Raw genomic sequence first — 15,455 nt, 5'->3', positions numbered from 1 at the left:
TTAAAAATATTTGTGGAAGTCTCAGAATTTGGCTTGGTTAAGTTGATCTTAATATAAAAGCTTCACAAGTCACAATGCATCTTAAAGTTTGCACTGTGTGATTTAAAAATTGACTTGTTTCATGTTCTCTCCATTTTGTCTGTCATGTCTTCGACTTCATTCATGTGTTCAGCACGAAGGCAACTGGTATTCACAGGCAGGCAAAACGTTTTGAACTGAACTTCTTTATACATGTACAAATAACTTTTGTTCAGATGATCAAATCAGGCAGGCAAAGTAAGTCTTACAGTGGTCAATTTGCGGGGTACCTGGCCTTTAATGAAACCTGTGATAATGCTTAACATTTGTTTCCTTCTAGCCCAAAGAACTTGTTCAGACAATGAACATGCATGTGGCAATGGACAGTGTGTTCCAAAACGATGGCTGTGTGATCGTGACAGGGATTGTGAGGATGGTAGTGATGAACAAGGATGTGGTAAGGTGTTGAAATGACTTGTTCACCAGGCATACGAGAGGAGGATGACAAAAATGAACAATTTTAAATGAATGATCTAAAACTTGAGCTTAAATAGGAACACAAATCTTGATTTTTCTGGTTTGAAAATTCTTGCTAAAATATTTCCACTGATGTCATAAATTCGGTCAAAGCAGCTTTTATTTCAGATTTAATCAGTCTGAAAAAAAATTGCAAAAAATAACCTCCTCAGTGCAATAAATACATGTAACTGTAAAATAATTGGATTAAATGTATCATTTAACCAGCATTTTTCATTTCTCAATGACGTTACATGTACATGTATTTAGTGATTTATTTTCCATAAAGTAGTATTGGACATTTAAATTAACTAGTGTTGCTTATGGATTTGTAATTCTTTTCCTTGAAAGTTAACTTAATATCTTTGTTGTGTTTGTCATGTTAATATTGTTTTTTTAAAAAATAATAATTATAACTATTATGTTCAGTTATTTTGAAATTAAACCCAGTGTTTGTTAGCAGTGTCAGAATTTTAGTTAAGATATCAGCCCATTATTGTTTACCAACCTTTGCTCTTCTGAATAAACAGGATTAAAGCAGTTTCACTTAATGACATTCAAGAATAATCAATAGCTAGGGAACTTTTGCTCAGAGGGCATCCTTGTAAACTTTAAACATTATTCCCCATAAGGTATTCTGTGCATTACAATTGAAATTGTTATAAAAAGAAAACAAGTGACTTTTTTCCCCAAACTGATTATTTAATTTTAATGACGCAGCAATATACTGTAAAATATTGACCCCTTTAAATAAAAATTAATCCCCTAACATTATGGTAATAAATACTAAAACATTAGGGAAACGTCCTCTCTGTGTCTGGTGTTGGAATTTTCATTAATTTGTTGTTTTGTTTTTGCTTTTATTTTACCCTACTATTCTCTGAAAAAAAGGAACAATTTCTTCAGGTAACAAGACGTGTAAATCCAATGAGTTTACCTGCGCAAATGGCAAGTGTATCACGCACACATGGCATTGTGATTTTGACAATGACTGCGGTGATAACTCTGATGAAACCCATTGTCGTAAGTGTTTTTTATTATTATTATTATTATTATTTATTTATTTATTTATTTATTTGTGCGCTTTAGTTGTCATTTACGGCCAACAACAGCTGTTTAATTTTTTATGCACAAGTGGTTTATGGCAATCAAGTCATGTACAGTTGAATTCCAATTTTGTGAACTTCCAAGAGAAATGAAAATATTGGTTTGAAAAATTGGGTAGTTCTAGAAATCGGGAGCGCATATAGTATTGGAGTGAGGGTAGGAAAACAACTTTTGGTTGGAGTTATCAGGAAGTTTGAGAATCAAGGATTCAAGAAACCAGGATTGCACTGTTTATGAAGATTGCTATCAACTAGCATTATTTTCCTGTTTTGTTCTGGGATCCAATTTCTCCTCCTCACGAATAGTTATTATAATAATGTACTTTTTTAGAGTTTTCTTCTTAAAGGTCATCAATAAAACTTCTTTTCATTGACTAAATCTGGGTTGTCATAAAGTTTTGAGTCACCTGTTGTCTGAATCTTTACACCCAGATCAAACTTGTTACATTGTGGGTGAATTTTATCAACTGTTGGCAAGTTCACCCATAACGTTAAGCGCCAATTTATATAGCATGCGCAGTTATAACGGGTGTTACAGGTTACAGCTGTTAATCACTTTTTCAGAATGTTTAAAATTTCCTTCAGCTTGTACATCTGTCTATAAACTGGCTACATAGTTAGAAAATTTTGTTGTCCTAAGCATGTATACATGCATGCGTTGGACAAAGAAAAAGTCTTAGTTACCTGACTTGTTTGAGAAACCAGAACAGTAACATGCCAATCTTCTTTTCTTTCTCATTCCACGCGCTTTGCTGTGCCATTACTGAGGAAATTCTGGAAGCTTATTTTACTCTCTCCCATTTGCAGCTAACAAAACTTGCAGCCCAACAGAGTTTACCTGTAATAATGGACGGTGTATAAGGAAGGCCTGGCATTGTGATGGTGACAATGACTGCCAAGATAATTCTGATGAGATGGGCTGCTCGAATGGCGTTACCAGATGTAAGCATGCTGAGTTTCAATGTGACGATGGCGGTTGTATCCATCATAGTTGGAAGTGCGATGGAGAAAATGATTGCAAAGATGGCTCAGATGAGAGAGGATGCAGTAAGTGTTGAGTGCTTCAGGTGTAATGAGAAGCAGTTCTAGTTTTGTTTTTACTCTTTTTGTGTGTGAAAGATTCGAAGGTTTCGTGCCAGATAAAGGACTGTGCTGTGTAGTAGCCAAGTTTAGTGAAGTGCAGATGAGACATATAATTACTTTGTTCCCCTCTGACTTATTTGCATAACATGATTGAAAGCCTCAAAGTGATATTGATATTGTTTCCTATCTCACCACTTTGAGGAGTCAAGAGACTTACTCCCACAGTGCCTCTCTCCACCCAGGTGTATAAATGTGTACTGGAAAACTTAATGCTTAGGGTAACCTTGCGATGGACTAGCGTCCCATCAAGAGGGGAGTAGAAATACTGCTAGCCACTTTGTGCTACAAAAACTGGAGATAAGCTCAGCTGTATGGGCTTTACTCTCTTTACTGTTGCATCAGCTTGTATGTTTTATCTTCTGATTGTGTTCCATTTGCTGCTTTACAGATCTTACCTCCTGTGGTACCAGTGACTTTAGTTGCACCAATGGAAGGTGTATCTATTTATATTTGAAGTGCAATGGAAACAATGACTGTTTGGATAACTCTGATGAACGGGATTGTCGTAAGTTGATTAATTAACCTGATGGTTTATAATTCTTGCTTTTGAATGTTATTTACCGGTACCTGATGTTTACCTGTAGGTAGTCTGCATGGTTTGTTTATTTGACGAGGTTTTGTGCATTGTAGCTATTTTTGATACTTGTACAACTGTAGGTTAGTTTTTAAGGAGGTTTGGTCAGAATTTTCAACTATCATTACATGTACATACTAAAACATTTTGTAGAACCTTGTGAAAAGTTAATTCCCCTTGAAATATCGACACTTTCTCAAGGTGACAGCTAGGGAAAGTAAGGAAATGATGTCTTGATGTACCACAAAATTGATTTTTTTTTTTTTGAAATGTCATTGAAAGATGTTGACGACAATCTCAAACATGAAAGTGGATTCAATAATTTTGTTTTGAGTATTATAAGTAGCAGTTCATGTATGTTTTCTGTTATTGTAGCTGAACCCACAAAAATTTGTAAAGATGACGAATACCGATGTGGAGATTCACGCCAATGTGTTCCGTACAGTAAAGTTTGTGATAAGCGCTACGACTGTGCTAATAAAATGGATGAGCCCATGTCTTGCGGTTAGTTCTTTTCTTAGTGGATTTGTGTATGTAGGAAAGCGGAAAACATAACCCATTATGTGCTGAAAGAATAGAGTGAATGTTTGCATTGTTAACTGAAAATTTGTATCGATGTTTCTTTTTTAAATGTAACTGGTTCTCTCGTTTCAGGAATTGATGAATGTATTGATCACAATGGGCATTGCCAACAGTTCTGCAATGACACAAAAACATCTTATGTCTGCTCCTGTCGTGAAGGCTTTGAAATAGACAAGGACAACCACAGAGTTTGTCAAGGTACATGTTTGACAAACAAATGTTCATCAAACAACTTTTGATTGGTACCCGGTTTGATTGGTCACTGTGGTAAATTAACATGGTAACTGTGTCCTTCGGAGTTCCAGATAAGTTTTGAAAGCAATGGGAATTAGGAATGGAAATAGATTAAAAGATAAGGACCAAGTCAAATTGTCCTGTAAAGCCCCTCTAGGTTAATAAATAGTTACTCATCCAGGGCTCAAAAAAACTTGAATTCCAGCTTGCCCTTGGGACTAGTATCTCTCAAACATTGCTTGCCCTGGGCAAGTCTTAGTTTGCTCTTCTAATGACTTAGTTGGCAGACGACTTGCCTGATCCCTTGCCCATTGGGCAAGTTAGAATGAAAAGGTACTTGCCCAGAAGGAGCATCTACTTCTCCGGGACAACTGGAAGGCACCTTTTTCTAGCCCTGTAATCTAGAAGTCACACAATGATCAATATTTCAGACTGTGTACCCTTGGTAATATTCTCTGATTGTTGTTCTTGTAGATGTTGATGAGTGTAAAATCCCTGGAATGTGCAGCCAGTTGTGTTTCAACACAAAAGGAAGCTTTAAATGTTTTTGCCGAGCAGGCTATTTCATGGAACCGGACAAACGCAGCTGTAAAGCAATAGGTTGGCAGATGTTCATTTGATGCATCACAATTAGTTAATAGTTAACTTAATTGTACTTTTATGGTCGACATAAAATACATACGATTTTGTTTCTTTCTCTGTGACATTGCAAAGTATCCTTTGGATAGCATGTAATAAACCAGACACATTAGAGAGCCTTAGTGTTCATGCAATGTGTCCTATGTGAAGGGTTTGAGATTCGTCAATAAGCTCTTAATGACTGGCCCCAAGGGAAACAGTGAGTTTTTTTTTTTTTCCTGAGACCCTCAATGTTCCTGGAGGCGAAAGCCGAGGTGACAGCCAAGGGGAACATTGAGGTTGAGGGGAAACAAAACTCACTCTTTCCCACAGGACCAGTCATTAAGTGTTTTGTTGAACCTCCCAACTCAAAAATAGAAAAAAAAACTGCATAGAAATTGTTTTCTTGATGTAGGCCGGCTCACAAATTTGCCTCGGTTTCAAGGAGCACAACCTGATCACGTGGGAGTCCAAACTTGTTGTTTCCTTAGGGAGTTAGTGAGTTTTGACTCACGACACATGGCACGCTCTCCTCTAATCGAAAACGTATTTGAGTTGGGAGGTATAACAATATATTTTGTCATGTTTGATGTTTTCATTCTAGTCAGGAAACAATCAAAAAACTTGTTCCTCTATTCAAGAAGGCATTCAATCATTTCAATCAAGTTTGCCTTTTTCTTTCACATGAACAGATTTATCTCAACCATGTGATATGCTGCTTTTCAATTTAGTTTGCATTCAGTAAGTGTGGCCAAATTGTGATGAGTAAAGGAAGAATGTTTGCTTAGTATTCAGAGGAAAAAAATTTTTTCGGGGGAATTGGCATTGGTATTTGGGGTTGGCTGAATGCTGACATTCATTTTGTTGTAAGTTAACTCATAGAGTTGGATCCTTGTTCCTGCAGGTGAACCAGGGTATTTGATATTTGCAAACCGTCAAGATATCCGGCGCATCCTGTTTGACTCTTCAGACTATACGGAACTAGTACCAGGACAGCGAGGTGCAATAGCTTTGGATTACGACTTTGAAAGTGGATACATATTCTGGACAGATGTCAGTAATGAAACTATCAATCGTGCCAAGATGGAGGAGAACCCCAAAGTAGATGTTCTGGTTAAAATAGACTTGGATACTCCAGATGGAATTGCAGTTGATTGGGTTAACAAGAAACTGTACTGGACAGACACCGGCACAGACATGATTGAGGTGGCTGATTTCAATGGCACCAATCGTCTTGAACTGATTACGACAGGGCTGGAGGAGCCAAGGGCTATTGTGGTGCATCCTGCTCTTGGGTATGTTGAAGTGATCTGTTCCTGGCAATCTTCAATTGACAACACTGTTTTCAGTGCGTAGGGGTAGATTCCTTAATTACTTGTGTTTGCCTTCCTCAGCACTAAGTTAAGTGATGGGTATGTTGGTTGGTGCATTCCAGAGAGCTTTGAGCCCCCCCCCCCCCCCCCCCCTCTCTTTCTCTCTCGTCCCAGACCTTTCTGAGATCATTGGTGTGAGCAGAGGTGCATGTATGAAGTGGTCCTTGTTTTGTGACCCATGTCCTCCATTATCAAGAGGAGTGTGTATACTAACTGAATGTGTTTGCTCTTGCACGTCTTTTTCTTATTTTCTTTTCTTGTTTGACCCAAATAAATAATTAGTTTAAATCACTAAGGATGGCTGCTCTGTCTTATTAGCCCATTAAGGTTATTTTGGGCAGCCATGTACTCTTTTTATTTTGACTATTTTTTTTCATCTAATTTCTAATTTCTAGCTGAGTGCAAATAAAGTTGTTGTTGTTGTTGTTTAACTGAAGATTTCTAAGTGTACTATTTAAGCAATGGAAAACATATCCCTGTTTTATTGAGTTGAAGAAACATGTGCACTTTCTTACAGACTGTTTTTTTAATTCTGTTTTGCAGCTATATGTTTTGGACTGACTGGGGTGAAACTCCCAAGATTGAAAAGTGTGGAATGAATGGTGATACCAACACAAGGCAGGTTTTGGTCAGCACAAACATCCTCTGGCCCAATGCTCTGGCCGTAGATTACACCATAGACAGAATCTGGTGGGCAGATGCAAAACTTCACACTATTGAGTCATCAGATTTACATGGAAAAAATCGGCGAATCATTCTGAGTGAGAATATCAACCATCCATTTGCCCTGACAATATTTCAGAGCCACATTTACTGGACAGACTGGCATCACAATGCAATCAACAAGGCGAATAAGTTCACTGGCGAAGAGCGATCTGTTGTGATAGAGAATTTGTTTTCACCAATGGACATTCATGTTCATCATCGACAGAGGCAACCAACAGGTAGAATTCACTACTAACAATGTTTTTAATTTTGATTTGCTTGTTCATGCATACCCAAGTTTCCAAATTTTGTTTTGCTGCAACATTATTTTGTCCCTGTTCACTAAACTATTACAGTTGTTTTGGCCTTTTTTGTGACTGTGTGTGTAATAAAATTATCAGGTCCATGGTCTTACTCCTTTTTGGGACGGAGTTTTTCCTTGTTTCATTCATGTGCCAAACTGGACTCAGTTACAGTATGACCCAACTTAGAATGTGTTTTAACCAGAAATGCTGCAAAACCTTGTATCGGGTGCTGATGTCAGTGGTGTGACATTTCACTCATTTTTGTTTAATAACGAGTTCACAGCTACAAATGTAGCTGTGAACTCAAGGGACAATCCAAATGGAGCTGTGATGCTGATTATTTACTGTTTTGCTCACACAACAACAGGAGAGAATCCATGCAGTCCCACGTCAGAGCTTGACAGCTGCAGCCATATCTGTTTGTTAGCCCCTAGGGATATTGAGATCTATCAGGATGGCTATTCTTGTCACTGTCCCCCTGGTGTTCAGCTGCTTTATGATCAGAGAACCTGCAATACAACAGGTACCAGTTGGGTTTGTTGATTGATTCTCAGCAAGCACAGTTTATATACATTCATTGTTTCCATGATGAAGATTCTGTCTCTGTGTGCATTCGTTGCCTCCTTCTCTTCTTTTAAGTGTGGTAGGTATTTGAGTAAAATGCCTGGCCTTTCTCCATTTCAGTACACATTTGTACAAAAAGGTACAACAAGCAAGTGTCTTAAAATGTGACAGAGTTACGTCTTCAACTCTGCTACTTGTGTCACTGTGGTTTCTCTAATTTTCAAACAACCTGACCTTCGCTCCATACTATCCCACTAGACAGTATTACCTGTGTTTCTTGCAAATTAGGGGTTTATTTAGGTTTCAAATGAGCAACAGAGCCAGTGCATGTTCAACAATAGTATTCTCTTTCTAATAGGGGATCTAGCTAATGCCATTGTTTACATTTAGCTTCATTAGCGTATGCCTTTTAAGGTGGTTCAATAGGGGAATCATTTATGGCGTTGCTTGTGGAAGTGTTATGTTTTGGATGCTGTTCTTGCATTCGCTTTCACACCTACATTTAGTCCTCTCAAACTTATTACATGTAATAAGCAATGTTTAAATAATGTTTTGCTATCATCTCTGTTAAAATTTTGGGATTTAGTCTTAAATTATAAATGCCCAAACAAATGTGCTTTTTACTGTTTTTACAGCTTTATTTGTGATTTTCATGAATTTCCTTCAGTGAAATCTTCCAAAATTTTTATATCAGATCGCTTCCAGCTGGATACGAAGTTTAAACATGAAAAAAGTAGGGTTTGTAAAGGCAGTTTTTGCGATATTTTCAAATTTATGTCTTTTACCACTGCAAAAAATCTGGTCTTATAGATTTCCCTGAAAAACGAGGTCCGACTAAAGTAAAATATTTACTAGCAATCTGCCAAATTTTACAGAATTTCACCAAAGGAAACACGAGAAAATTCACTGTCAGTTTTGCTTTTTGTGCTCATCTTGATGTAATAAAATATTGAAAAACACTGAAGTTTTCTGGGTTGCAAAAAGTGTAGCCTGTGTACATCTGCTCCCTCCTCTCAAAAAAATCGGGGGGTGGGGGAGACATTTGTGTAGTGGCATTGTTTATGAGCTGTTGTAAATTTGGAGTTTGGAGTATTTAATATATCTTTGGACAGTTCATACTGCCATTCCATCTCAATGTTCAGAGTCGAAATTCTCATTACTTGATCAGAAACTGAAGCAAAGATTGTAGACAGTGATTAGCGCATTCAATGACTTGGCAAGGTCTCCAACTTAGCATTGTTTTCTTAAAGGTATACAAAATTAAGATAAATAGATCTCATGATTCATTCATTTTTTAAAAGTGCTTAATTATTAAGGTAACCAATTGTCTGAATGTGCCGCCTCTTGCTGTCTCTTTGCTATTTTTGGGTGAAATAAAAGTTCAATTTTCCAAGTTTTGTTATGCACATTTGTGACAATTCATGAAAGAATTCAACAGCAGTGAATTCATTTCCCTCAAGACAAATGGGATTTGTTCTAGACCAAAACTTTTTTTTCCATCTTTTCTATTTCAAGTTCTAATTTGCTGCTTAATTTATCAACCTTCTAAATAACCAATATCGCATGATAATATTCATACAACTCCATAATAAGTCCCAGAAAAAGTTTTCATTACCAGTTATTTTTAGCTATACACCACTAAAAGTAGTGGCTTGCTAGATTATTTTTGTTTTGATTGCTTGGAAGCTCTGACCTCATACTTACCGAAAATAATGTATGCTAAGGAAAGCCCTGAAACTGAAAGAGCGAATATTAATTTTAAAACTGTTGATGTGTGGATGAATTACTGACAGCTGAAACTGAAATTTTTTTTTTTCGACTATTGAAAAATTATCACACAAGGATGTCACTAAAAGCCTGCTGCCAGCTAATTTCACAGGCTAAAAAGGAAAGTTGAATATGGCTGAAATTTCACATTCGGTAAACTTTGGAGTTGCCAATAGGCCACAAAGCCAGTTGGGCTTGTTAATGAGCCGGCTTAGTGTTTTTGTAGCTGCATCCCTGATCACGTTATTTACAGTGGACCCTTACTTGTACCATGACATTTTAAATAACTTTGAATAACACAAGTAAATTATATCTTAGTGTTTAGATTTATAATTCTGGGTCATATTTAAACAAAATATGTATAAATGAGGCAGCCATTTATTCTGCAGATAATTACAACTTCCTGTCCTAATGTACTTCCTCTCAGGAAGTTCTAACTCTTGCTTTGTTGTCCAGCTGTTAAGCGTGTATTTGCCACTTCACTGCCTATCATTTTGCAATGAAACCCAGTAAATTAAGTTTGCTTCCTTTATGCTTCCTCTTTACAGATGCTTTTAAGTGCACTGAAAATACTTGCCTTCATGGTGGAACCTGTGTACCTGGAAAAGAGAATGAAAAATTACCCACATGCATGTAAGTTCTTAACATTAAACCAATTTTGGTAAAGACAAAGCAAGTTGAAGGCCGCATGACCTAAGAATAATCCTCTAGTGTTTTTTGAACCACATGTGGACACTAGACAGTAAGGTGTACAGACACATTCAGTACCGCTCAAAAGTAAGTTACCACCTCTTGTCTCGTTTCTCGCGAGACGAGTCTCGTTTCTCTCGAGACGTTTCTCGTTTCTCTCGAGAATCACTGAAGCGTTTAGTATGGCGTATATTACGCGTAAGAAACCGGTTACGGGTAACGATTGCCGCTCTGCAGTTCGTTGTCAAATCGATGGGACCGTCCAACATAAAATATGCATCGATTGTTTGCTCGATTCATATCGAACAAAGGTAATATCAAACATCGAACGTAACTACAAGTAGAGTTACATGCGTTTCAATTCGTGCGATCACGGGGGCAAAGAGTTGATTTTGCGAATCTTGCTCACTCTGAATGATTCAGTTACCTACATTTGCTCGCTCTGCAATAACCGCTAACTCAAACAAACATTTAATTTTGCATAGGAGAAAAACGTTCCGGCTTTCGGCATGCGCCAGCGAGTCAATTGTGAATGGGAGTCATGAAAGCGTCACGGAAATTGTTGAAAAAATGATATCTCCGGTTCTATTTGGCATAAATCGTTCATTCAAACGCTGAAATACGATATCTTTGAAGACAGGAGTTTTTATCAAGGTTTCTGAGATACGCCGTAAACATTACATGTAGTTTTAAATTTTTCTGCCAGCGCGAGTTTTGTCTAGCGGCACGCGTCAACAAGTCGACAACATACAGTAATGAACTTTTATTGTTCTCCAAAACGTCAAGGCAAACACTAAAAATATATTTCCAGTTCTATTTGGCATAAATCGTTTATTCAAACGGCAAAATACTATATCTTTGAAGACAGGAGTTTCTAATAATGTTTATGTGATGCGACGTTTACAGTAACTCAATGTTTTTGCAAGGGAAAGTTCTGTCTAGCGGCAGTCGATTTAATACGCAAATGAAGTTTGTTTTGCAAAGCGTCGCGGCAAAAACATCGCCGGTTCTATTTGATATAAATCGTTTTTTTCCAATGGCACAATACACTCTCTTTAACAGATAGAATTTTTGTTGCTCGACAACGAAGATCTCGAGCGGTATGTGAATAAACATTTTATATATCGGTCGATACAGCGGTCTAGGCCTTCCATAAGATACATGATCCGACTTCTGAACACTGAAACACACTTTTATTACCACATTTGCACATAACTATTATTATCATTGGCCAGCTAGTCTAAGAGTCGTGATCTTTTCTAAATTACATTCATGACAACAGAAACTTTCTCTTCGAACGGCAATACTGTACTTGAGCGCGCTCAAATCCACGAAACTATGTTGTTATCTCTCAGTCTTTCTTATATGAACTTGAACACGTGAGAATCTCCGATTTTAAGACTGATGAATAAAAAGTTAGTCGAGGTTTCATGATCAAAACGTGGTTTAGCATTTTTACGAGTATGAATAAAAAGTTAGTCGAGGTTTCATGATCAAAGCGTGGTTTAACATGTTTAAGAGTATAAATAAAAAGTTAGTTGAGGTTTCATGATCAAAGCGTGGTTTAGCATGTTTACGAGTATAAATAAAAAGTTAGTCGAAGTTTCATGATCAAAGCGTGGTGTCGCATGTTCACAAGTTTGAATAAAATGTTAGTTGACGTTTCATGATCAAAGTGTGGTGTCGCATGTGTTCACAAGTTTGAATAAAATGTTAGAGGTTTGATGTGGCAAAAAGCGTGTGAACACAAATATGGATAAAAAGTTGGTCGAGGCTCAGTGATTAAAGTGTGTGTTCAAAAGGTAGTCGAGATTCCTTATGTTTACAAAGCGTGTGTTGTCAAGCGCACACAAGTATGAATAAAAAGTTAGTCAAGTCGGATTTCATGTGCAAAGCGAGCGTTCACAAGTTCGAATAAATTAGTTATTCGAATGTAAAGTGAAGTGAAGTATGATCAAAGCGTGGCGTGCTCGCAACTTTTGAATAAAAAGTTCGAGGCTTACATGTATGTGCAAAGCGTGTGCTCGCAAGTTTGAATATTAAATTATTCGACGGAACACTTAGCGTCGTTTCGTATGTTCGCAATCTTTGGATAAAAAGTTCGTCGAGTTTCCCGACAAATCAGTTGGGAGCGATAGTTGGCAAAACATAGGCAGCGCTGCTGTGTTGACTTGGTGATCTCGATCGCTGCTTTAACTTCCCACACGTAGATCGGGTGACAAAACTCCACAACTTTTATCGTGAATGTATTTACAAAAACTAAACGTTAAGCAAGTCTGGCTGGAATAAAAAAAGGTTTGGCCGATGTATATGAAACAATACTGGACGCTTGAGAATTTATAATAAACACATGGTACACACGCATTGCTGATGAAAATGAAAATCGTGTCTACCACGCTAATCGATACGATACGATACGATACAGACGTCTTATTAACAAAACAGGTTTCGAATACCGACGAATGCGTAGCATTGGTACTTCCAGTGCACTCGCGAGAAACGAGACTCGTCTCGTTTCTCTCGAGACGAGTCTCACGAGAAACGAGACGCGTCTCGCGAGACGGTGGTAACTTACTTTTGAGCGGTACTGTATATGTGTGTAATTAGAAATGTTGTAGCAATCCAATTAGAGTATTTATCTGATAACAGTCTAATTTTGTGTCTTGAAATCCAACTACAATGACAAGAATTTCGTATCTCAAGAACAAAAATTTTATGAACCACTTTTTGGCGACCAAATTTTTTTCATTTGGCGATTGAAAAAAATTTTTCAGTGGCCACTTGGCACCTGCATAAAAAAGTTAATTTCGGACCCTGTTGCACAGCTTTTTAGCACTACTGCCTTCTGTTTACGTGTATAATTATCTCAAGAAAGTTCTATTTATCCAACTTGAGTACAGTAACAAGACATCAGGAATTGTTTCTGATGTCTGGTAACCATCTTATCTTCTTTTGAGAGTTACACGTCTTTAATTAGTGTTCTTGCCTGCTAATTGAGACTCAATTTATTGTTACCTGGTAGTTTAAGACGAGCACAAGTAACAAGTAACTGCCATGTGAACTCACTACAGAGAATGCTTCCGATCAGATCTTCAAGAAGTCTTGTGGGGAATTGATTGAAAGGGGAAGGTGTAGTACGTCTGATTAGCAACGCTTAACTTGGTCTATTACTTCTTTGCAGATGTTCACGGTATTACACAGGAAGACACTGTCAAGTAAATCGCAACTTGCCAGTACCTCCAACGCCAACCACTTCTGCAACTAGCGATGGTCTTGGATGGCGACAAGGCCAAGAGGAAGAGGATATTGGTGAGTGAAGTACACTGTTGGGAGGAATGAATGTAGCAATAGTTGTAGTTGTATATGAATATTTGTGGGTAAGTTAGTAAAAGAACAGAGAAATGAATTCTGGAGGTGGTGTCTTCAAGTCCCACCAAGCTCCAATATCTTTTCATCATATGGTTTCACTCTCCAGCATGCAAGTGCTGTCTAATTGAATTTGAGCAGATGCAGAAGGAAGGGGGTATTTGGTAAGCCCCTATGGTAATTGAAATATAGTTTGTTCCATTATCATTCTGATGCAGCTTAAAGACAACTGCATGTAAAAAACACTTTTGCAGATGTGTTTGATGTTTTGCGGGGGGAAATATAGTTTTGTATGTTTAGTGAGCTAGTTTTATTTGTGGCTACATGTACTGCATGCACAATAGCCATTATGGAAAAAAAATGATCAAGTTGTTTAATACTGACTCTTTTTTCTGTCTAATTCTTCAGGTGTGACTGTAGGTATTTCAGTAACAGTTGTGATACTCATCTTAGCCGTTGGAGTTCTTGTTGGATGGCTGGTATACAAGAGAATACAAAGAAAGTAAGTGATTGTAGAACATTTAGTTTTCTTTTGAGATCTTGTTTGGCAAAGTTGGTGTCATCATTTTCTGTGCATGATGAATGTCTGACATGGTAAAGTCCTAGCAAAGCCCTGCTGCTTCCAAGGTTTTGGATTGATTTTATTGTTGATTTTACAAGTGTGCCCACAAAAATGTTCCCCTTCACATAAATAATTACTCTTTCTTCAATTTGCAGCAGTCGTAGATCAATGAACTTTGATAACCCTGTGTATAAGAAAACAACGGAATCTACTAGCTCACTGGATAGAATTAGTATACACTTTGGACATTCACATGGAAAGTGTCAGTCATTATTGGTGAGAAGTTATTGTTTGTCTTTAGAAAACAGTCCTAAGAAAATGGGCGCTGATTGGGTAAAAATGGTACGTCTATAACTCGATAGAAACACAGAACTAGCATGAGCTGTTGACGTAATGATGGCGCGAGCAAAGAGAATTTACATAAATTAATAAAGATGGTGAATTTTTACATTTTGATAATCAGAGTTAACAAGTTGTTTTCCTTTTTTGGTCGTGGTGTTTTCTAAAATAAATAGAAAACATGTTCTCTGTGTTTCTATTGAGTTATTAAACACTATGAAAGTTTGGGAGAACTCAAAAAAGCTATGGAAACACTCGCCTGCGGCTACTTTTCCCACAGCATTTCTCATTCTCCCAAACTTCCACTTGTGTTTCTATTAAACAATTAGATTATGAGCTCAAGATTTCTTTTGCGTGATAGTTGACAAGGGCGCAGCCCAAGTCAACTACCACGCATAGAAATCGAGAGTGAACAATCTAATTGTTTTAGTATAAATCAACTAGTCCTTCAAAACTTTATCTAAATACTCTTCATAGACACCTCGAACACGCCAAACTAAAATTTAATATTCACAAATACATGCAGGAGCATGCATGAAGGTTGGAATAAAGCTTAGAGTTCAAAGATGACAGTTCACATTTTCTTTGGTATTTGTAAATACTTTATTTCAGTTTGAGCCAGCACTGTACAGATTCATCTTCAGTGTTTTTATTCAGGGGTCTTGTTTAACTCGGCAAGTGGGCTATTGTGAGTTTTACTGCTGACCTATTTTTTAAAAGGAGAATTGGTTTGTTTGTGGAAGAATATTGATTGTTGATGGAAGTAGACTCTAACTGGCAAAATTAGAAAAAAAAGACAATTTGTTACCTTCAGTAAGTGCTCAACAGGTAGCTCCAAGTATATTGTGAGATTTGATTTTTTTTTCTCTTCATCTTGCCCTAAAACAGAGCTTGACAAGAAATAATAGTTGCTCATACTTTGATATCCTTTGTATCGTTTGATATTGTTTATATCTGAGTAGTTCTGAGTAGCCTCATGTTGTTTTTTCTTTT

At 37.2% G+C, this 15,455-nt stretch overlaps 1 protein-coding gene across 6 annotated transcripts in view; it reads left to right on the top strand.

The window, feature by feature from the left end:
- Positions 1-15,455, top strand: part of LOC110055651 (low-density lipoprotein receptor-like) — a 30,905-nt gene that overhangs the window by 12,566 nt on the left and 2,884 nt on the right. For 4 of the 6 annotated variants that reach the window (XM_089286189.1, XM_089286188.1, XM_089286187.1 and 1 more), the window contains exons 5-18: positions 359-475; positions 1,426-1,557; positions 2,448-2,687; positions 3,172-3,288; positions 3,733-3,861; positions 4,012-4,137; positions 4,648-4,773; positions 5,696-6,086; positions 6,708-7,108; positions 7,542-7,697; positions 10,054-10,138; positions 13,377-13,504; positions 13,970-14,063; positions 14,279-15,262. In XM_089286189.1, the coding sequence (XP_089142315.1) occupies positions 359-475; positions 1,426-1,557; positions 2,448-2,687; positions 3,172-3,288; positions 3,733-3,861; positions 4,012-4,137; positions 4,648-4,773; positions 5,696-6,086; positions 6,708-7,108; positions 7,542-7,697; positions 10,054-10,138; positions 13,377-13,504; positions 13,970-14,063; positions 14,279-14,477 (2,441 nt within the window). In that variant the 3' untranslated portion in view covers positions 14,478-15,262. Of the gene's footprint in view, positions 1-358; positions 476-1,425; positions 1,558-2,447; positions 2,688-3,171; positions 3,289-3,732; positions 3,862-4,011; positions 4,138-4,647; positions 4,774-5,695; positions 6,087-6,707; positions 7,109-7,541; positions 7,698-10,053; positions 10,139-13,376; positions 13,505-13,969; positions 14,064-14,278; positions 15,263-15,455 lie in introns of those variants that run through there. The other 2 variants (XM_089286190.1, XM_089286191.1) reach the window with 2 other exon arrangements.

This window comes from Orbicella faveolata, unplaced genomic scaffold (genome assembly GCF_042242905.1).
Source record: "Orbicella faveolata isolate gen_17 unplaced genomic scaffold, um_ofav_v1 contig_14, whole genome shotgun sequence".
NCBI classification, from domain to species: domain Eukaryota; kingdom Metazoa; phylum Cnidaria; class Anthozoa; order Scleractinia; family Merulinidae; genus Orbicella; species Orbicella faveolata.
Note: the sequence above shows the minus strand (reverse complement) of the source record. Positions and strands in the feature narration are given on the sequence as shown.